At 36.8% G+C, this 22,934-nt stretch overlaps 1 protein-coding gene across 1 annotated transcript in view; it reads left to right on the plus strand.

The window, feature by feature from the left end:
- The window catches only part of LOC126261905 (serine/arginine repetitive matrix protein 2), a 280,569-nt gene that overhangs the window by 236,549 nt on the left and 21,086 nt on the right, over window positions 1-22,934 (plus strand). Inside the window, exons 8-9 of the mRNA XM_049958577.1 lie at window positions 12,509-12,570; window positions 12,700-14,931. Coding sequence (XP_049814534.1) covers window positions 12,509-12,570; window positions 12,700-14,931 — 2,294 coding nt within the window. The remainder of the gene's footprint in view (window positions 1-12,508; window positions 12,571-12,699; window positions 14,932-22,934) is intronic.

The following is a 22,934-nucleotide window of genomic DNA, read 5'->3' on the forward strand; positions in this document are numbered from 1 at the left end:
GAAACCTGTGAATATATGTTAGAGAACTGCAGTTAAGGAGATTGTGATTAATTTTTGTATTTGTCTCTTAGTTTAGTTTTTCAGTTTTTCACGCATCAAATTCATGGTAATACATTATGGTGTGGAACAAGTCAAGAGTTACAATACTAATATATACAGTTACCAAAGCAATATGAGGGCTACATCATTTGAGTACTGCTTTTTTCTACTTGCAGTTGTAACTAGTAATCAATACAATAAAGAATTCACTTGGAAATTATCATTTAATATTAACTTCTTCACAAGTGACAGTTAGTGAAAATACATATATAATTGTTTCAATATCTTGTCTTTGCATGAACAGAACTAGAGCTTATTCATTCTAGCATTGCATGTATAAATTAATTTTGCACTTTCCATTTAGCAATGAATTATATCATTCCCACAATGATCAGTTGAATTAATCCCAACTCGAAGTGTGCAGAATGACAGCTATTTTCCAGAGTTGGTTTTTATACGATTTACGTTATCATAATCAAGCAGTGTTCAAAAAAAGACTTTGTAATTGTTCCATATCTTCCCTCCATATATATGATGCATCTTAATTTCTACATGATTTTGAGTTAGACGTGTTTATGCTATCACATATTATTAGGTATGGTACTGGATATTATGTTGATGAATATGACAGGGTAATGAGGTTTTAATACATTTTTATCTGTGTGGTTTTCAGTTGGCATGGTAAGTGCATAGAAGGTATCAGAAGAGTTCTACAAAGTCTCATTATTATTATTATTATTATTTTTGCTTATATTTTTCAATTTATCACTAAATTGAACAAAAGAATTTTGCTGATGACAGATAAAGGAAAGAAAGTAGAGAAGTTTGCTGTTTTTTGATTTCCATTATCTTATAGTATTCTGTCACCTGTTACGATCCTCACTCAAAATCTGCCACTGAAACATTAAAGTCCGTTATATTTCTATTGAAACTTTAATCCTGTTTGTGTTTTCCTTTGCATCCTCTTTCTTTTCCTGTTAATTTTTCACCCTTAATTATGTTTCATGGAATTTTGCAAACCTATTAAAGGACGTTTCCAAGGATAACTGAATAGTAAGTACAGATCTAATTGCCACATACTTACATCTGTATAGTGTAAGTAAAACAGATTTTAATTTATTCATGTGACAAAATTTCTCATACCACTTAGCTAAGTACAAACAGCATCAAGACTGTAAGTTATTGCACCTTCAGAAAACAAAACAAAGTAAAGAAATTCGTACAGTTTTAACTGTGAGAGACAAAATTTAATACGGATTTCAGTTGGAGGACTCAAGTTTACTTATTTGTGTGTAGGTGTTGATGATGTAAGAACTTACCACTTCCTCATCATCATAACTCTTATAAAGTTCAGTGCTTGTGTAAAACTTTGAGAAATACGTGTTATATGAGTAATGGGTGTGGTAACACTGATTCCATAAGTTTGTCAATTAAGAAAAGGTTTATAGATATTTACAACATCAGGCATCATTCTGCATGAGCATAGTTGCTCAGAATTTTATTTTTAAATGCCACAGGATTGTGCTTTTACACCATATGTTCTCTGATAATGTTAGGAAAGTTTTGTGCAAATCATAACTTTTGTTTGTCCTTAAAAGACTTTTTCATTGATTTTGTACAAACGAAAATATGTTTTGTTGGTTCTATAAAACTTTCGCATCTTGACACATGAGTAATGTTTGTGACTTTGTTGAGCTTTTTGTGAACCATACACACCCTGTGTTGTTGAGTGTTTTGTTGTATTTCAGGTTTAGTAGAAAGTTAAGAAAAACAAAAATATATTTTTCTTAATCTTCCAAAACTGTGAATACATACTAAGAACAATACTAAACGTGTAAAATTACATTCAAAGATAAATGGATTGCTCACAGTATACCCTTCAAGCTATTGAATAAATAATAGTTAACTGTTCAGTTTTTTTCTGCTGAACTAAAATTTAAGTAATTATCCTTTGTCATTTCGCTGATTGTTGTTTTCTGATAAATTCTTACACATCCACCATTAACCGATTAATATTTTTAATTGTTGTGAGTTTCTTGTGTGAATGCAAAGTCATCATTTTTATGTATGGATTAGTACTTAAGCCCCCTGTCACTAATGTTATCATTCTTATGCCACTATATTGAATCAGATTGGGAAGAAAAGAAGTTTCGAGTTCAACTTGACTTAAGGAAGGGATCATGTGGGAGGACTTCGCCTGAGAGGTCTAGAGAAATAGTCAGCTTGGTATCGGAGGGGGACTGGGTGGAACTTGACTCTAGTAAATACGTTCAAGTGGATGTAGGTTGCAGTAGTTAAGCAGAGAAGAAGAGAGGCTTGCAAATGATAAACTAGCATCGAGGGTTACATCAGACCAGTCTTCAGACAGAAGATCACATCGAAAACATCACCACACATAAAATACAGTCTGCAGAAGACTTTTCCACTCAAAAGCTTTGTTTTAATTTAGGTTGTCTCTTTTGTTTGTGAAAATATACCATTGTTATAAGTTTTATAGTTTCTTCATTAAAGTGCGGAGAAGGTCTGCTGTAATCAACCCCTCTCCCCTGCTCCTCTTCAGGTTTCTCACACTCCTTGTTTCTGATACGTTAATGTATCTTATACCAATTGCATGCTTGTCATAAATAAATGTGAGATTGGAATTACTAAATGATCCTTTCCCCTTCCTCTAGAATAACCTCCCATCTTTTACACAATATCCACATTGTCATCGGAGAAACAGCATAACTGACTTTTCAATTTTTCTGGATTTCGATTAATTAGCATACTTCACTAAGCACTCCTGATACTAGCTCCTGAATAATAAATTGTCAGTTGTTTACAATGAAACTGAAGCAGAAAGAATGTCAAGTAAGCCATACAGGGTAAACAAAAAGTTGTAAATTTCACATAACTGTAAAAAAATGAAATATTGTGAAACTGGAGTGTCAGGATTTCTTGACGCTGTTCACAGTGTCAGGATTTCTTGACGCTGTTCACAGAAGATTGACAATTTGTGAAATTACTGGCAGCTTTCAGTCATTTCAAAAAACAAATCTCCACTTTCATAAACTTCTTTCAAGTGAGCAATGATTGAGTGCTTTTTTTTGTGAAAAGGTTGTCTTATGAAATACTTCCCAATAGTAACAATGTGCTGTGGCTGTGCACACTTTTTCATATATGCAGCAAAATGACAAAGTTGGTTATGCAGTATTGTTTCTTCAGTGATGATATATTTATTGCACCCAGACTTACTCTTAGCCATATCTCTGTAGTTAATGGCTCTTACCTATGTGGGATACACCTTTTGAATATCTTCCCTCGTTGCCTACCAGTTCCATGCACAGACTTCAGCTCATTGGCTACATGTTAAACATCATGGGGTATATCACATTCATGATCACTTACTAACTGTCCAGTCTCAAGGAGTAGCTGAACTTAAACTGTACGTAATTTTCCATCTGTTGGAGAATATGGTGTAATATGACATCAGGGATCCGTTGTGATCCTGCTCTGTAGCCTCCCAAACACTAGAGATTGAAACCTGCTCTCCAACATGAAGTTGGCTTTCATGTTTCATCTAGTCTTTAAAGACAACTGATCATTCAGGTTTTTCTCATTCTCTTCCACAGCATTAATTTTTGACTTTTTTACTTACATTTTGATTTATCAATATCTCTTCTCTCTGTCCCTGTCCCTCCCCCCCCACCCCATCCCACCCCACCTCACCCCACCCCCTCCCTCCCACACACATACACGCACCCTTCCATTTTCCCCTTGTCTACTTCCACACACCTCCATCTTTGATATTCACTCTCCAAATTGAGAAAACTATAACATCCTATAGACATCGTAAGTAAAGAACATAATTTAATCTGCATATGAATGCAGTCCTGTAAACATATGATTAATTTTGACAGGAATTATACCAGTCATTACTACTTATAACTTCAAGATTATCATCAAATTGTATGAGGGTTGACTGAAAAGTAATGCCTCCACCTTCATAACTCTTCAACAGTTGGCAGCTTTGGTATGCGGCAGGTACAGCCCTGTTCCGTAGCCTGTTCTCTACAGCTCCAGTTGGCAGGAAGTGTTAGCATTGAACGATTGTGCTTTTACAGTGTAAAGTAAGGAACCCTGTGCAGACGATTGGTCAATGTGATTTAAGCAACGTGCAGTCATTGAATTCTTGACAGCAGAATGTGTCACCCCAAAGGAGATTTGTCAGAGAATGAAAGCAGTTTATGGTGATCTGCGTCTTCATTCTCGTAATGCGAGAGGAGTTCCTGGCAAATTTCAAGTCTGTGTGCTTTCATTTCAAGAGTCAGCACCCGGGGTACCCATCGTGCACAGATCTTCCGATAGCCAAGCAAAGCAATAATGTGACCCACACATTCTTGTGAAATGCCTATTGTGCTTGCAATTTCTCTCAGAGTGATACGACAATCATCCTGAATCAATACGTCAACATTTTGCTTCCTAAACTCAGTGGTTGCTGTCACAGAACGTCCAACTCTTTGTTTGTCATGCAGGTCAGATGTTCCCGCCTGAACATCTTTGAACTTACTCACCCAACAACATACAGTACTCACATCAACACAATCACCATAAACTTTCCTTCTCTGTTGACTCTCCTTTAGGGTGACACCTTCTGCTGTCAAGAATTCAATGACTGCACATTGCTTAAATTGCGTTGACCGACCGTCTGCGCAGGGTTCCATGCTTTACACTGTAACAACACAACCGTTCAATGCTAAGGCTTCCCGCCAACTGGAGCTGTAGAGAAGAGGCTACGGAACAAGCCAGTACTTGCCACATACCAATGCTGCAAACTGCTGAAGAGTTACAACGGTGGAAACATTACTTTTCAGTCAACCCTTGTATGTGTAATGTGCTTGTATTCATTCCCCATGTGTTTATGTGTTCTTAAATATATAACAGTCGCAGCTTAATATCTGAAGCCATTGATAATGGCTTTAAAACTTTTGATTTGTCAATCACCCTTTTAGCCTGGTGTCAAAGTTATACAGATGTGCAATAAATTCAGGTCTGTTTATGGTTCTCTTGATGAAACGTGACTGAAAATTAATATGTTCAGATTGAAGAATAATATCAAATTACTACAATTTGTTATTGAGTTAAGTTAAAGCATCTAGTTTACTGTATTCATGTAGCAAACAAGCACAGTTTCTATGTACATTTTGTTAGTTTACTTGACACGGTATCTGAAAGTAGTTGCAAAAGTGTACAAAAAAGTGATAAGGCTATCATTATCCTGCTAAGAAATGCAAATATTGAACATTGATGGCAAGTGTGTGAATATATCCAGAAAAGCAAGCACACCTGTTGGTCCTGCAGCCATATTACGCATGCTGGCCAAGTCAAACAGACAACTTTGCCACCTTCCATGCTTGAATATCAATCACTTTGCTATTTTGTTCGAGGTGTAGTAATTAGGAGGTAATGATGATTGCACAGTTTGCCACATTCACTCCTAAATATGTAGCAATGCCAACATTGACTTGCATCTACTAACATCTGAGCCCTTTCATTTTATTTTTCTAAGTTCTGGACATTCATTACTTTACCCCAACCATTACAGAAGTTTCTGCATTGTTCCTGTATTGACATTTGATTATGACATTTTATTAGATGTACCAACTTAAAACCTCTGTGATGTTCTGACAGTGTTTCCAAGTATTTTGTGATATTTTCCACCTTTTTTGTAACCATGAGGAATTAGTGGAAAACCATAAATATGTAGTAATGAGAGCAAATGTAGTACCAGCAGCCTATTTTAAATAAAGTGCTTGGGATCCAGTAGGTAGCAGCGTCAAACAGATGCACATCATGTCATGGCTCCATCTTTCATAATTAGCACCAGACATACTGGCATTGTTTCTGAGATGAAATGCTTATTGAACAGTGAAACTTTTAAGCCATTAAAGCAATGGTCACTTGTTTACATTTGTCCAAACATTACACAAGCAGTAGCACAGATCGTAACTATCACCATGTTATATACATGGGGACTATTGGTTGCTAACTGCTATGATATGCTTTCTTTTATGTGACCATGCACTGTTGCATGATGGAAGTTATAATCCTTCTGTATATATGTTTAATTAGATGATAGTTATCAGTATGATTTCACATTGTTTGCAAGTATAGATAGTAACTAGATAGTTTTTGCATTTGGATGATGTAAGATAAGAGTCTCAGAATATTATTTATTTCTGTTGCTTTAATATCAACTATAGATAGTCAACACAGTTACTCTGTCTCTAGGCTTACTTTCTGTGTTCAGACTGATAATTCTTCAGTACATCAAGTTGTTGCAATAGAAACTGTTTTCACACTGAGCAATTTCACAATTAATAGGTGCTACATACTTTCTAGATCAGATCACGAGTAACATCTCTCTGTTGATAAATATTAATAAATTCTGCCATAACTTTACCTTGTAGAAGCATAGAAAGATCAGAGATATTATCATCTTTTTCTTTCTCATAGTAGTTAATACTTCAATGGCCTCTATTCTCAAAATATACAGTTTTGGATTCAAATATTAATGATAGTATAACTTGAAATAAAAGATTCAGAATGCTATTTATTTTCAGAAAATTCAAACACTGTAAATCCTTTTCATCACATAGCAACAGCTTGCTAGTTCATATCATCACAGAATAAAATCTACATCTACATTTATACTCCGCAAGCCACCCAACGGTGTGTGGCGAAGGGCACTTTACGTGCCACTGTCATTACCTCAGCATACTTGTACAGTTTTCTCTACAAAGTAACTTAAAACTCGTACATTTATAGGCAAATGTAGTCATTCTGTCCCCCACCCCCCAAACTAAAATAATAATTGGTGCAGAGAATAGAAGAGTACTATTTTTTTCATAGTCACTGAAAAACTTGTTTAACAACATTTTCAAAGAAATAAATATCCTTACATCACTCAGGCAGCAAAGGTAGCAGTGTACTTGAAGATTCTGTCAAATTACACAGTGTGTGACATTATGCTGCTAGTTGCAGTCTGCAGTAATGCGTATGTTTTGATAAACTGGGTAGTATAGCTGTTGGACCTTACTGGTGCTGTTGTTTAACAAGCAACATGTGCTCCCTCCAGCCATTCAATTTAGGTTTTTGTGATTTCCGTAGATCACTTTACACCCGGATGGATCCTTCAAGAAAGATGAGACCAATTTCCTTTCTTGTCCCTTCCTAATCTGAGCATGGGCATGTGCTCTTCCTCTAATGAGTGTGATGTAGACAAACATTAAATCCTGATAATCCTTTTTAAAGTGGCAGACAGGCTCTTAGATATGAGCTGGAGATTTAGTTTTAGACAAGTCCATTTTTAGGATAACTGAGCAAGATGAGGGCAGTGGTTCTAGCACTGGAATCACATTCCGGAGAACAGTGATTCAAATTCCCATGCAGCCATATCAGTTTAGGCGTACCACAGTTTCCCAAAATTGTAGGACACTATCCACAAACTAAGCTGCAAGTTTTATTTGTATTGCACAGTGCCTCAGCTATATGTCAGTGGTTATCTTTACAGTAAGAATAAAGAAATTATTGTTCAATGTCATTCTCCATGTGTTTCTAAAGTAGTGACTGCTGATAATGTGGGAAGAAGAGGAATCTGGCTTTGAATATCATGTATGAATGAAGCTGCATTTCCTTCAGACAGCAAGGAAAGTTTGGGCTGGTGACTCAGAGGTCTGGAACTCAGTGCACAACTAGGTCTAGGATTTTTTATGGTGCTTCATTGGTGTTTTACCTTTGTCAATGCTTTATAAATGATTGCGTATGGTTTGGACTGTGTGTATGACATTTTCACTTGTTGGAGGAAGAAAACAACATAAAATCTGTAATAGTGCTATGCCAGTAAAGCCCTGAGATTAACAAATTACTTTTAATTCGTTATCTGTTTTAATTTACATAGTTCAAGGAAATGGTAATGTTCAACAAATGGAACAAAAACTGTAACAGTTGGTGAAAAATTTCAGCACGAATTATACCGTGGTGTCTGAAGAGTTTATATGTTACATTTGTCGCTGTAATATATAAATATTAAATACACAAAGTCTGTATAATGAGAAATAACTGTCTTGTCTCCTTCATTACTTTTATGTGTCAAGATGTGAAATTCAATTTGTACAAGTCAAGGGTACCTGAGAATGAAATTATAGTTTGCTGTAAATCAAGCTGCAATTAGAGAAATAAAAGTTTTCTTGTTTATAACAACATGCACCATTGCTTAGGATTCTGTGTCATTGAGTAAGTATGATCAAATAAAAGAATTTATTGCAGTTGTGATGGTGGTGGTTTCTTTATTAAAATAATGTATATCATTCACGTCACTGAGACTGCACCTCACTTTTTTCCATTTTTTCATATGAAAAATGCTGATATATGTGTACCCTATGTTCAGTATTTACTCACACGTTTAGCACATGTTAACTGGATTAACATTTAATTCAGCATAATATATATTCAAGAGGATTAGGTCAGTAATTTATTATTTTTATTTTCTTACATTGCAGTTTCATTTTTGTACAGGTTCTTCTAGTAAAATACAAATTTCAGCAAACTATAATTTTTTACCAAAATAATGGTTGCAATCACTCTGAAACAAATACATGTGAAGAAAAATATTAATTTGGGGGGGGGGGGGGGGGGGAGATAATAAACTCTTATGATAGCATTTCTGGAAGTTACTAGTGACAAAAAAAATTTGTAACAACCTTTACGTGAAAGTAGACACTCTCGTGTTTAATGGGTTGGAAATAAAACTCAAATCAGCATTTTTCATGCATCAATCATTGCATGTATTTCATTCACTCATAGATTTACAGACTTAGTATCCTTGAAAGATCTTAGAACAGCTTTTTAGTTGTGTGTGCCCTTTTTTATTGTTTCTTCCTTTGTAATGCCTTTTATGTTTTATGCCTCATATATATATATATATATATATATATATATATATATATATATATATATATATGTGTGTGTGTGTGTGTGTGTGACCCTGTTCTTTCTGTTGATTTTATTGTTTCAGATGCAATTATTAGAAGCAGCTGTAATAATGAAAAATTTTAAACACTTATTTAAGAGATACAGTTGAAGTAAAATGTACTGAATATATAGTTACCATGATGTATTATGCTTTCTGGACAGATGCAGTAAACAGTACTTCAGTCCACATAATTTGCAGCTGAGATGACTGCTGATTGGCTTGCATATCTTATATTATTACTTCAGATGAAATAATTGCATTTATATTGTAATTTCATATGTTTAAAAAGAACATTTTTGTTAGCTTTCCTTCATATATGTCATGTTTGGTGATAACATCAGAAACAGTGAATAAGGAAACAAGCCTAAAACAATGATTTATTAAATGATGTACATAGTCATAGAAATTTAGGAAGACAGTGAACTGCCTTGTGCCAGATACTGAAAGTAAGTGGTGAGAGATGCTGCTATTGATATCCTTTTTGTCTCCTATATAGCTGCCTTATAAAAAGATGCATGTAGCGTTAGTAATTTACAGTTGTCTCTGCAGTATTTTTGGTACACTAATTGGATCTTAGAACAGCCAACAAATTTTTCACTCATGTCTGTTGAGAATTTAATGATACAGCGGTTGTTACTTAAAGAGTTAAGAAAAACTAAGTATATTGGTTGCAGGTTTATTTTCATAATGGGAAATTGCCGCACCCTTTTTAAGGGTGAGTACATGGTAATTTCGACTATTACTGAAAAACAGTTTCATCACTGCAAAGCTTCCAACCCTGTTTCTAATGTAACAATTGTTTCATTTTGAAATGAATGGATTCATTGCTATTATTTTTAGTTCATCACTCAGTCACGACACAACTATTACTTTGTACTAGTCTTGGATTGCCTTTCACACTTAATAAAGAAGTAGCATACAATAGGTGTCTAAATTACACAATCCAAGAAAGTTTACATTACTAAACTCTGTGAAGTTACCTTCTAAGTTCGGCATAGCCACTTGCTTTCACAGCAACAATTTCTGAAAATGTTTCTTATTTGAAAAATGACCAAAACTTTTTCTTTGAATTAATGATGCTCCCTTTATAAATACAAGACACCATCTGTGCTTGTTTACCACAGTCTTGAAATTAATCGAACCACATTCACTATTCTGCACCGACAAATGTGCATTTATGTCTCGTCATTGCGTTTATTGGTCTATATAGGGCATCTATATGCAAAATAATATTCAGTGTTAATCTGTAATAACAATTTTATGCTTGTGTTTACCAGTTTTTTAGTGTTGGATACATCTACCAAATCTGGCCAGTTTAACAGTAGGGTGTTTTAATATGATTCTTTGAATCATAAAGAAATCTATGCAAATTTGGTTTTCTCAACAAGACTTGGGTGGATTATGGAAATCTTAATAGAACTGTTGTTACTAACCTTTTTTATTGTGGTGCCTATTCATGACTTGCATTGTAATGCTTGTCACACTAAGCCACACGCACTCAAAGGTCAATATCATTCTGATTCGGTGTTTCCATTTTTGATTTTTGGGTGGATTGATAAATTACATTTCCATGTTTTGATGGTGTTATATTTGTCAGGTGTGCCGTAACATTCATTTCGTGTTCCTATAATCATCTAGATTTACCAAAAAGCAAGAACGTGCTGTAATTTTTCATTATGTCCTAGGTTACCCTGAAGTGAATTTCTTGCATGGAAAATGTCGACAACAATTTTGCCTTTGTTCCACACATACTCAGATTCCCTTTCAAATCTGTGACTTTACCACCGGTTCCATCAGCTGTTTCCTGTCCGTAGAACATGAACATTAATTATCTCTATTCTTTATTTGTCCACTTCATTGAATAGGTATGCTTCTAAATCTGAAATCACGTGATAAAAATATATGACTATATGAATATCAAAGTCTCCTAGTATTATCTTGCTGATAGCTTTTTCTTGGAAATCTTCATTTGGCTGGTTTGGCTTGTTTATCACCTTGCCAATTCTGGCTCGGTTTGTTTTCAAGATAATTTCGTAATGAAGAAATGTATTTTTGTACAAAATCAGACACTTACATCATAAACATGACAGAAAAATTTATATTTCCTCAAATTTTGCTTGCCTTTTTGAATTTGTTGCTTTCTAGAAAAAATGGAGAATCAACCTAGTTTCAAATGCAACATTTTGGCATCATTACCTTGGTCACTCACAATAACTGTAACATCAGAGGTAGTTTGTTAAGAAAGGCTAATTGTGACTAAATTTGAATGCAAACAATTGGTTATTAGTCATACAACCTTGTAGTATCTATTATTTCTGCCAAAACATTGATTATGTTCATACATAGACAAGACAAATACAAAACAGCATAGATAAATATAGCATGCTGGTTTGTATGACAGGATGCACATATGAAACTAATTTGCCATATTGCTGAACTGTTTAATTTACACATTGGATTATACAGCTATTTATTTTATATATCAGTCTAATGTAGCTGCTAAATAGTTATTTATTTTTTCAGTTTTGAACAAATACTTAAATACATCAGTTGCATATAATGAAAATCTCTAGCTTTTTATGGCGAAAATGGAAGTAGTAGTGTAGGAATATCCTTTTATCAAATGAATGTGCCCATATTTACCGATGCAGTAGAGCTCTAGAACTAAGTACCTGCTTCTCAACGGGCCACAGAGAAGAAGACAGTAAAGTGGCCAAGTAAATGAGTTGATAACAGAACTAAGAAAACTTAAATTCTTCTTCATACCCACTAAGTTACTGCCAAACCAAGATCAGGCATTGCCTGCAGGGGCAATCAGTATTTTTTATTGACCCGTTTCACTCAGTTTAACAAGAGCATCATCAGAAAGTGTGAAATTTATGCTTTGAAGTAGTTGGCTCTCACACAGCTTATTGTCTTAAGGTTTGAGAGAGGTCGTGATTGAACTTCCCTGTGGAAGTGACCTTGTTCCTGAAAGCTGTGTATGTCCTATAACAACACTCAATTTTTTCTTGCCAAGTTAAACATCTTTTTGTGTATTTGTTAGTAATTCACCATTTGCCTGTTTAGATTTCAAATTTTCTTGTATTAATCTCGCCATTTGTTGTGTGGTAACTGGTACATGTTAGCAGCCTGTCTGTATTCATTTCATATTGTGATATTAGTGCCCTTTTATAATATGATGTTAATACACTGTTAACTTGTGTTGGTCCAGAAATCTCCAGCAATCAAACAATTATTACATCCCATTCTTTTTCCAGCATTATACTCATGCATAGTGTTGGCCACTTAAAAAATGTATGGCCCATTTCATTAATTTTTATTTACCTGTGCCTCATCCTTGTACATAAGCGTGCATGTTAAGATCTTTCTTCCATTGCCTTCTTATTGGAAACATTACTTTAAGTAAATTTAACTATGTAATTTTTAATTCTCTTCTTCCTCCTGTGTATGCAGAAACGACGAACGATGACCTTCTCAAAGAAGAAAGGCTCAATACATGACAGTTCATCTGAAAGGTATCAATTTATATTTTCTGTGATTTATGCATCAATCTACTACATTTGTGCTTGGATTTTATCTATGATGTACACTTAGCAAAAAATTATGATTAATTACATGTAATATTTTGTTTTTTCAATTTTTAGTGCTTCTGAAGTTGAAGAAAAGTTGACAAAGAAGAATACATCTGAAAAAGGGGAACGCCATCGTAGCAGAAACCATGGGCTATCTCCATATAGTAATCACAGAAATCCTGGTGAATCAAATTCACGTTCAGTGGATAAATCTTCATCAAAAAGTAATTCTCATGGTATCACTAGCAAGTCTGATAGTAAAAAGGACAGAACAGATCCCAAAAACAAGAAAATAATTGACACAGGACAGGAGAAGAAACAGAAAGAAAGAGAAAATAAGAAGAGGAGAAATAGTATAGAAGTTTCACCTGATGCTCAATCACGACAATCATTATCTCCTTTTCCAAAGAAAAGTTCGAGCAGCAAAAAATTCCAGGCACCACCATCACCAAAGTCAAAGCATGCCCAGCAGAAATCTAAATCTCCATCCACAAAGCAGCGTAAATCTGCTTCCATTAGGAGAAGCAAATCAAGATCACCAGTAACAAAAAGTGTGCGATCTAAAGAAATAAAATCTTCACAAAAAATTGTATCACCAAAGGCCAGGCATCAGAAGTCAAGAAGTCATTCAAAATCAATCTCACCTCGACGCACTATATCTGACATTAAGAGATCATCACGTAAGTCTCCTTCTCCGAGACACAAGCGGAAAGATGGACCCAGATCAAGAAGCAGGAGCAGATCACATTCAGTACCAAGAAGCTACAGTAGAAACCACAAACGATCAAGGAAGAGCTCCTCTGATTCACCTGTTTCTCCAAAACGTAGACATTCTTCAAGGCATCGATGTAACAGTGACACACGGTCACCATCCCTCAGAACTAGCAGATCGCGAACCCGCCGAGACCGAAGAAGTTCTCCAAAAATGTCGTCAGTTTCACCCAAACATAAACGTACTAAGTATTCTACGTCTCCCACACTCAAAAAGTCGATACATTTGAGGAGTAAATCAAAATCCCTCGAACGGAGCCAGCTGGCTGCAAAAGTATCCAAGTCATCTTTGTCACCTAAGTCTTCAGCACCCTTGAGGTCAAGGAGCAGCAGTAGATCCCATAATCGAAACAGGAAGTCACCAGATAATTTAATAAAACAAAAGGGCTCAAGATCACCTTTTAACACAAAGAGTAAAGAACGAAGACATCGAAGTAGGAGTAAATCACCAATAAAGAATCACCACAGCAACAGATCTCCCAGCAGAACTAAATTAAAGAAGACATTGTCTCCTGAAAAGCCTGATGTCAGCAAATTGAAAAAAAATTCACCACCTGTTCAGAGTAAGAAGCAAACAGATACTTTGAAATCAAAAAGAACTAACAGTATGAGCAGTGATAGCAGTTCCGCTCAGACAAGCCTCAGCTATTCACCTATAGAGAAGTACCCAGAACGTTACCAAGATGTATTGGATTCAAAGGCAGCAAGTAAAAAGAACAACATTGCTTCCAAATCTCTGAACAAACTGTCAAAAAGGAAGAATTCAAGACACAAGTCGAAGTCTAAATCTCGCTCTCCATCTCGAAATCGAAGGATTGCAGCAGCAATTATACCTAGGGTTCGACTTCGATCTTCTAGTGGAGAAGAAGATGATGATGATGAAGAGAAAGATAACAAAGAGAAGGAACAGGACAGTCAGGAAATGGAAACACTGAAACTTTTGAAATCTGGTCTTGCTGAGAAAGCAAAGGAATCATTAGAAAAAAAACTAACAAAACTGTCACCTGAACATCAGAAACCTGAAGAATCAGTTAACAAAGATACTGAAACTGAGAGTGAAGAAAAAATAGATGATAAGGATAGTATTCCAGTTTCGAGTGTGGAAGACTCCATTTGTGACATTGCTCTACCTCAGAAAAGTCAGACTTCCGATGATAACGACACTGCATCGGATAACGAAAAACTCGATGTGAGTCAGAAGTCCCCTGTAAATGTTCCTTGTCCTTCTGAGGAACCTGACATTGCTGTCATGCCAGATTCAATTCCAAAACCACCAGGTTCACCTCCAGCAAAAAAACCTTCTGAAACTGTTGTCAAATCAGAACCTATTGATGACTCGACTACTGCTTCTAATATTGAAGTTTTCCTGGAAACTTTGAAGTCTCAACTTAGGGACTCTGTCTCCCCCCCAAGGAGGCTCAACCGAAATGCAAATTCCAGCAGCAGATCACGATCTGGGTCAGAGTCAGCAGAGCGTAGTGTGAAGACCTCTCATAAATCCAGGAGTTCATCACGTTCATCATCAAGTCACAGGTAGGCACAATTGTGATTTGTGTTTAATGCACACATTGTGATTGCTCCATGTTTAGGATGTATTGTAAAAGTCTCTCTCGTAACATAGGCATAACAGTGTGATTCCAGAAGTAACTGAAATTGCTAACTGTATACTATCTTTTGTGTTAATGAATAAGATTTTTTAATGCAACTAATAGAGAGAGTAACGATTAAACATTACTGTGTAAAACATCAGCTACGTAGGAATTTCGGAGAATGAAGAAAACTGCTTGCATTTAAGTCTTTTGCATGTATCTTACATTTGAAAAAGTTAATAAACTGTCCATAGGTTATCAGAAAAACACTGTAAAAACATAGTCGTATAAGAAGTTACCTTGGATTGAGGTTGACACAGTAGAACGTAAGTGGAAAACTGAAAACATAAATTTGACAACTGAGAGATTCAGAGGCTCAGAGGGAGACAGAAGAAACAACTGGTAGAGAAGATGCAACTGAGAAAAGAAAGACAAAAGAGTCACAAAATGTTAGAGAAATTTTGTAAATAAGTGTTGTTTGCATTTGTGAATGTGTGTGTGTGGGGGGGGGGGGGGGGGGGTTGGCAGATCCTTTTTTGTGTAAATTATGTAACTGTGGTAGCAAGAGTTTTGACCTGATCCCACGAACCAAGAAGCACATGTTCAAAAAAGATAAACCCACCTGCAAAGTTCTGTAGTGCTCATACGCAGAAGAAGGAATCAAATTACCAAGATGGTGAAGCAGAAATTGTGCCTCAGTGGGTGCTCTGTATCACCATATTATGGAGACATACTCTTTGCAACCTTCACATTTCACCCAGAGATTAGTAGTAGCCAAGCTGAACTATTGGTTCGGACCAGCTGTTGTATGATGTAAGTCATCTCAAAGGTAGTTCTGCCATTGATGATGTAGGTCTCACCAGAGTTGGAGCTGGAGTAGGTAGTGGTTGCGATATGCATGTATGAGTTACTATCAGCATCATGTCTGCTTCTGATACATAATGGTATATCCACTTTCATGACTTGCAGGAACTAAACTGTTTAATTATTTTCTCAATCAAAATTTACCAGTTCTATTCTGCCTCTGATGACAGTTTTCTCAGTATTGACATCCATTTAATGTCTGCAATTTCTGCAATCTCTGTTCTTCCATATATATCAAATCCACTTTTACATTCAAGATCCCTTCTCAGTAGAAGTGACAGTAAATATTTGCCACATCATGCCATTCTAATAAGTGACACGTGTCTCTAGGCCACGTCAAAAAGAGCAGCTCAAGAGTCATGTTTCTTAGACCCAGGATTCTTGGGTTGGTGAGTGGTAAGCACCAATAGTCCTCTATAATTGTAAGCTTTGCATATGCTTGTCACCATCTTGCCATGTGATGATGAAAAATTGTATCTCACAGGTTTAACTGTCCAGATCATGAGGGTGCTATAAATCTCTATTAAAAATGAAAAAGTAGGTAAATAAAAAATGGAATCCCTAAGGTTGCTATGTAACGAGTAGATGACTGGTAAAGCTAGATAGCTGTTAGCAAGCAACTTTTGGGATAACTGCCATACCTCATTTGTTTTAGACTTATATAGAGAAAGTGAGGATGAACCTTTGTTTCCATAGCTACTCATATGACACCTGTGGAGTGCTCTATTCCTAACAAAATCATTCTCATCAGGCAGGGTCATCTGTTGGTTAGTGTTCATGCCTTCCCAACTAAATGATTTGGAAGATAGGCGTCTAAGAAAAAAAAGTCTTACAAAACATTAATATTAACAGAGAATCGACTACTTCACAGGATTGCCCCCCCCCCCCCCCCCCCCTCCTTTTTTATGAAAAAAGGTGTCATGGTTATGGATACATAAAACTTTGTAATGTGTCACTGGAACACTTAAAACAACCATGAAACAGCTTATGAAAGGTACTTTCCTAAAACTAAACAGATTCTAAATGCTCGATGTCTACCCATTTGTAATGGAGTTTCACAGTGGACACAATTCAGTAACGACAGTCTTTCCTCGAAAAGATGGACATTCAAAAACCATAAGAAAAAAACCATTGAAATTGAAAACAGCAAGCTAGAACAAACAGCTGCTTTTACTTACTTTCAATTCATAAGTGTTGCTAGAACACACTAACACTTATTTCCTTTGGCAGAAACTATATACCCAACCTAAAACAAGGTCCAAGCAACTTGTAGTAAATGTGACCAAGTCACTTGTGAACCTGAAGCATGATTTCTGTTGCCACTATTCTACACTACTTTGGAAGTCGTGCAATTTGGATTTATTAATATTACAACATTGGTTGTTTAGAAAAATATTCATGAAATAAAGTATGTAAATCCTATTTTGCTGAAAATTAAAGTGTTTATCAGTGTACTGCATCATTATTCATATTAATGACCAAAAAATTTGTAAACACAAACCTCCCTTCCTAGTATTATTCGTGAACTATAACTGGGCATCTTGCTATTAGGGAATTGGGAGACAGTGGTTAGGGCTTGCTGCGGGAAGAGGTGGTGGTGGTGGTGGTGGTGGTGGTGGTGGTGGTTGAGGTTGAGGTTGAGGAGGGGGTAACATGCTCCGTCACTATGTACTGTAAGTGATGTGTCAGCACAGCTTGGAATTCAACTTTTCTACGACGACACAAGCTCAGTACAATAGACTGTGGGGTGGTAGGATTGGACCAAGTGACACATCAGGCAATCACCATCGACAGTTGCACTGAACATTTATTTGGAACATTTAAACAAGACATATAACAAATAAAACCGTCAACACATTTTTAAAATTACCATTTAGGTAAGAGCAAGTTACTTCAAAATTTAAACATTCATAAACCAAGGCACTTATGGCCTATTACACATTTAGTGAAATGAGTTAAAAATTATTTACTCAAGAACTATGATCAGCCTGAAAACAATTTACTAAAATTTAATGAGGAAATGTATTCTTTTGTTACTGCAGTGATTGGTATTACCAAAGTAATTCAGGGTACAGGCAACAACAAATCAGATATCATGACACACAACCATGTTACTTAAATGGAAGGCACCCTACAATGTAGGATATAAAATATAAAATTTAATGTGACCAAGCAACCTTGTGGGATTCAACAAACTTCGTCTAGAAGCGGACGCCTGCCCACTCAGCTGTTTCCAATACAGGCCCGGCATGGACCACTAAACCGGAGCAGCAATGGTCACGAATAGGCACGAAAAATCTCAGAACTAGAGGGTATCTATAACAGACTGACACCTGCCTTAAGTAACTAGAAACGCAATAACTCATTACAGCATGTCATCTGTAGAATTAATCAACCTATTAATGAACTTCAGATAAGCAGTACAAATCTATTATCTTATGTGCGTAACGCCAATTATACATTAAGACACAAACAAACTAGATACACAGCCAGCTGGCACGCATGGGCTAAAGGGCGTAAAATACACAACCGCACAAGTAGGACCTAACTCAGGAACCCACACCCGCTACCAAGACAAACAGAAGAAGTCCCGATAAAACGAAATCAATTGCAAGTAACTAGTGTGCAGGCTAACGGTATATCAAGATTGACCCCCCACCACACACACACACACACACACACACACACACAACGCAAAGCGACTTACAACAAATAGCCACACGTAAATTTGTGATTAAACAAACATTAATTACAATATCCACATATTGTCATTGAAGGAATTCTTGTACTTTCATTAATAGAATCAGTTTCAAACAATTTAAACACACAATAACAACTGGCCTCGCAGTAACTCATAAGAATTTATGAAACTACTCATTTAGAATTGGACACGTGTCTCTCACACACACTATTACTTCACACTGTTACTTCAGATAGAAATGCAACAGTAATGTTATTGCAATTCATGTCAAAATATATCCAGCGAAAATTTTATCCATGTATATCCGTAACAATATAATGGTAAGACAAAGATTTAGGAACCAGGTTTTAAATTGTAAGACATTTCCTGTATATCCGTAACAATATAATGGTAAGACAAAGATTTAGGAACCAGGTTTTAAATTGTAAGACATTTCCAGGGGCAGATATGGATTCTGACCACAATCTATTGGTTATGAACTGCAGATTGAAACTGAAGAAACTGCAAAAAGGTGGGAATTTAAGGAGATGGGACCTGGATAAACTGAAAGAACCAGAGGTTGTAGAGAGTTTCAGGGAGAGCATAAGGGAACAATTGACAGGAATGGGGGAAAGAAATACAGTAGAAGAAGAATGGGTAGCTCTGAGGGATGAAGTAGTGAAGGCAGCAGAGGATCAAGTAGGTAAAAAGACGAGGGCTAATAGAAATCCTTGGGTAACAGAAGAAATATTGAATTTAATTGATGAAAGGAGAAAATATAAAAATGCAGTAAATGAAGTAGGCAAAAGGGAATACAAACGTCTCAAAAATGAGATCGACAGAAAGTGCAAAATGGCTAAGCAGGGATGGCTAGAGGACAAATGTAAGGATGTAGAGGCTTGTCTCACTAGGGGTAAGATAGATACTGCCTACAGGAAAATTAAAGAGACCTTTGGAGAGAAGAGAACCACTTGTATGAATATCAAGAGCTCAGATGGCAACCCAGTTCTAAGCAAAGAAGGGAAGGCAGAAAGTTGGAAGGCGTATATAGAGGGTTTATACAAGGGCGATGTACTTTAGGACAGTATTATGGAAATGGAAGAGGATGTAGATGAAGATGAAATGGGAGATAAGATACTGCGTGAAGAGTTTGACAAAGAACTGAAAGACCTGAGTCGAAACAAGGCCCCGGGAGTAGACAACATTCCATTAGAACTACTGATGGCCTTGGGAGAGCCAGTCATGACAAAACTCTACCATCTGGTGAGCAAGATGTATGAGACAGGCGAAATACCCACAGACTTCAAGAAGAATATAATAATTCCAATACCAAAGAAAGCAGGTGTTGACAGATGTGAAAATTACCGAACTATCAGTTTAATAAGTCACAGCTGCAAAATACTAACGCGAATTCTTTACAGACTAATGGAAAAACTGGTAGAAGCGGACCTCGGGGAAGATCAGTTTGGATTCCGTAGAAATGTTGGAACACGTGAGGCAATACTAACCTTACGACTTATCTTAGAAGAAAGATTAAGAAAAGGCAAACCTATGTTTGTAGCATTTGTAGACTTAGAGAAAGCTTTTGACAACGTTAACTGGAATACTCTCTTTAAAATTCTGAAGGTGGCAGGGGTAAAATACAGGGAGCGAAAGGCTATTTACAATTTGTACAGAAACCAGATGGCAGTTATAAGAGTCCAGGGGCATGAAAGGGAAGCAGTGGTTGGGAAAGGAGTGAGACAGGGTTGTAGCCTCTCCCCGATGTTATTCAATCTGTATATTGAGCAAGCAGTAAAGGAAACAAAAGAAAAATTCGGAGTAGGTATTAAAATTCATGGAGAAGAAGTAAAAACTTTGAGGTTCGCCGATGACATTGTAATTCTGTCAGAGACAGCAAAAGACTTGGAAGAGCAGTTGAACGGAATGGACAGTGTCTTGAAAGGAGGATATAAGATGAACATCAACAAAAGCAAAACGAGGATAATGGAATGTAGTCAAATTAAATCGGGTGATGCTGAGGGGATTAGATTAGGAAATGAGACACTTAAAGTAGTAAAGGAGTTTTGCTATTTAGGGAGTAAAATAACTGATGATGGTCGAAGTAGAGAGGATATAAAATGTAGACTGGCAATGGCAAGGAAATCGTTTCTGAAGAAGAGAAATTTGTTAACATTGAGTATAGATTTAAGTGTCAGGAAGTCGTTTCTGAAAGTATTTGTATGGAGTGTAGCCATGTATGGAAGTGAAACATGGACGATAACCAGTTTGGACAAGAAGAGAATAGAAGCTTTCGAAATGTGGTGCTACAGAAGAATGCTGAAGATAAGGTGGGTAGATCACTTAACTAATGAGGAGGTATTGAATAGGATTGGGGAGAAGAGAAGTTTGTGGCACAACTTGACTAGAAGAAGGGATCGGTTGGTAGGACATGTTTTGAGGCATCAAGGGATCACAAATTTAGCATTGGAGGGCAGCGTGGAGGGTAAAAATCGTAGAGGGAGACCAAGAGATCAATACACTAAGCAGATTCAGAAGGATGTAGGTTGCAGTAGGTACTGGGAGATGAAGAAGCTTGCACAGGATAGAGTAGCATGGAGAGCTGCATCAAACCAGTCTCAGGACTGAAGACCACAACAACAACAACAACATCCGTAACAATTGGCCAGCTTATCTCCGTCGTGTGATACAAATACAACAACCAGACGGCACTTAGACAAGGACCAGCCAAACTGTTTTCAATGACGGTTAAACACTGGCAGTAACAATTTACAAACAGAATGTATCAGCACTCCAGGAACTAATAAATGTTAATCATCACATCACATATGAGGTGCGACAATAAAGTAATGAGACCGACTTGAAAAAAAAAAATGTTGCTTACTGTTTTAGTCAAGTTTAATGTTGTCTCCTTCAAAGTAGTTCCCTTCTAGTTGCACACACTTTTTCCAACACTTCTGCCATTGATGGTAACATTTCTGGAACTCATCTTCTGTAATATCCTCCAAGAGCCTCGTCACATCTTTTTGGACATCTTGAGTTGTTTGAAAATGGTGTCCCTTGATGGCTGTTTTCACTCTTGGAAATAGAAAAAAGTCGCACAGAGCGATATCTGGTGAATAAGGTAGCTGTGGTAGTACTGAAATTTGTTTTGAGGTTAAAAATTGCTGTACTGACAGAGCAGTATGGGATGGCGCATTTTCGTGATGCAGAATCCAATTATCGGCAATGTTGGCACGGACACAAAGAACTCTTTTACGAAGTCTTTCTAAAAATTTCTTTGTTATAATATTGGTGAACTGTTGTCCAGGAGGCACCCACTCTTTATGAACAATTCCCTTGGAATCAAAGAAACACACAAGCATGCAGTTCACTTTTGACTTTGACATGTGAGCTTTTTTTAGTCTGGGTGATCCCTTTGAGCACCATTGCGAACTTTGGCGTTTAGTCTCTGGATCGTACTGAAAAATCCAACTTTCATCACCAGTGATAACATGGCTCAACAATTCTGGATTGATTTCCGGTTGCTCTAACAGATGGGCTGCCACATTTTCCCGTGTTTCTCGCTGTTGTGGTGTGAGATTTTTTGCGATCTTCAACTTCAACATTCATTCTGCCTCCACTAAACATTTTATGCTAATGAAAAACTTGAGCTCTTGACATAACCTCCTCTCCAAAAGCCTTCTGAAGTTTACCGTAAGTTGTCATCGCATTTTCAGCCAATTTAACACAAAAAGAAATAGCTAGCTGTTGCGCAATATTATGCGGTTGCATTACTGTGACGAGAGAGACAAACACGTGTTAACTTATTAAAGCATAACTCACGACTGAGCAGTTGCATCAATATGCTGCTTGGACTAGAAGCAGCTTATAGACCAAGGTCAAAGATATTGTGCCTACGCAAGCCTGCAGGGTTGCCACATATTGCAAAGAAAATCAGTCTCATTACTTTATTGTTGCACCTCATACAGCTCACACTAGAATATTGCGTACTAAGCAAGTTGAAATTAAACACATTCGAGGATAGACACAGTAGGAGTAGCAACAGCCAGCCACTAGTCGATGCCGGCCACAATTTACAGCACAAGCAAGGCCCTACCCTCTTGCTTGTTTGATGAAGCCACCCGCTGCAGATCCCGGTGCCAAGAGACATGTAGCAAGCAAAATACACTCCTGGAAATTGAAATAAGAACACCGTGAATTCATTGTCCCAGGAAGGGGAAACTTTATTGACACATTCCTGGGGTCAGATACATCACATGATCACACTGACAGAACCACAGGCACATAGACACAGGCAACAGAGCATGCACAATGTCGGCACTAGTACAGTGTATATCCACCTTTCGCAGCAATGCAGGCTGCTATTCTCCCATGGAGACGATCGTAGTGATGCTGGATGT

Source organism: Schistocerca nitens, chromosome 1 (genome assembly GCF_023898315.1).
Source record: "Schistocerca nitens isolate TAMUIC-IGC-003100 chromosome 1, iqSchNite1.1, whole genome shotgun sequence".
Taxonomy (NCBI): Eukaryota; Metazoa; Arthropoda; class Insecta; order Orthoptera; family Acrididae; genus Schistocerca; species Schistocerca nitens.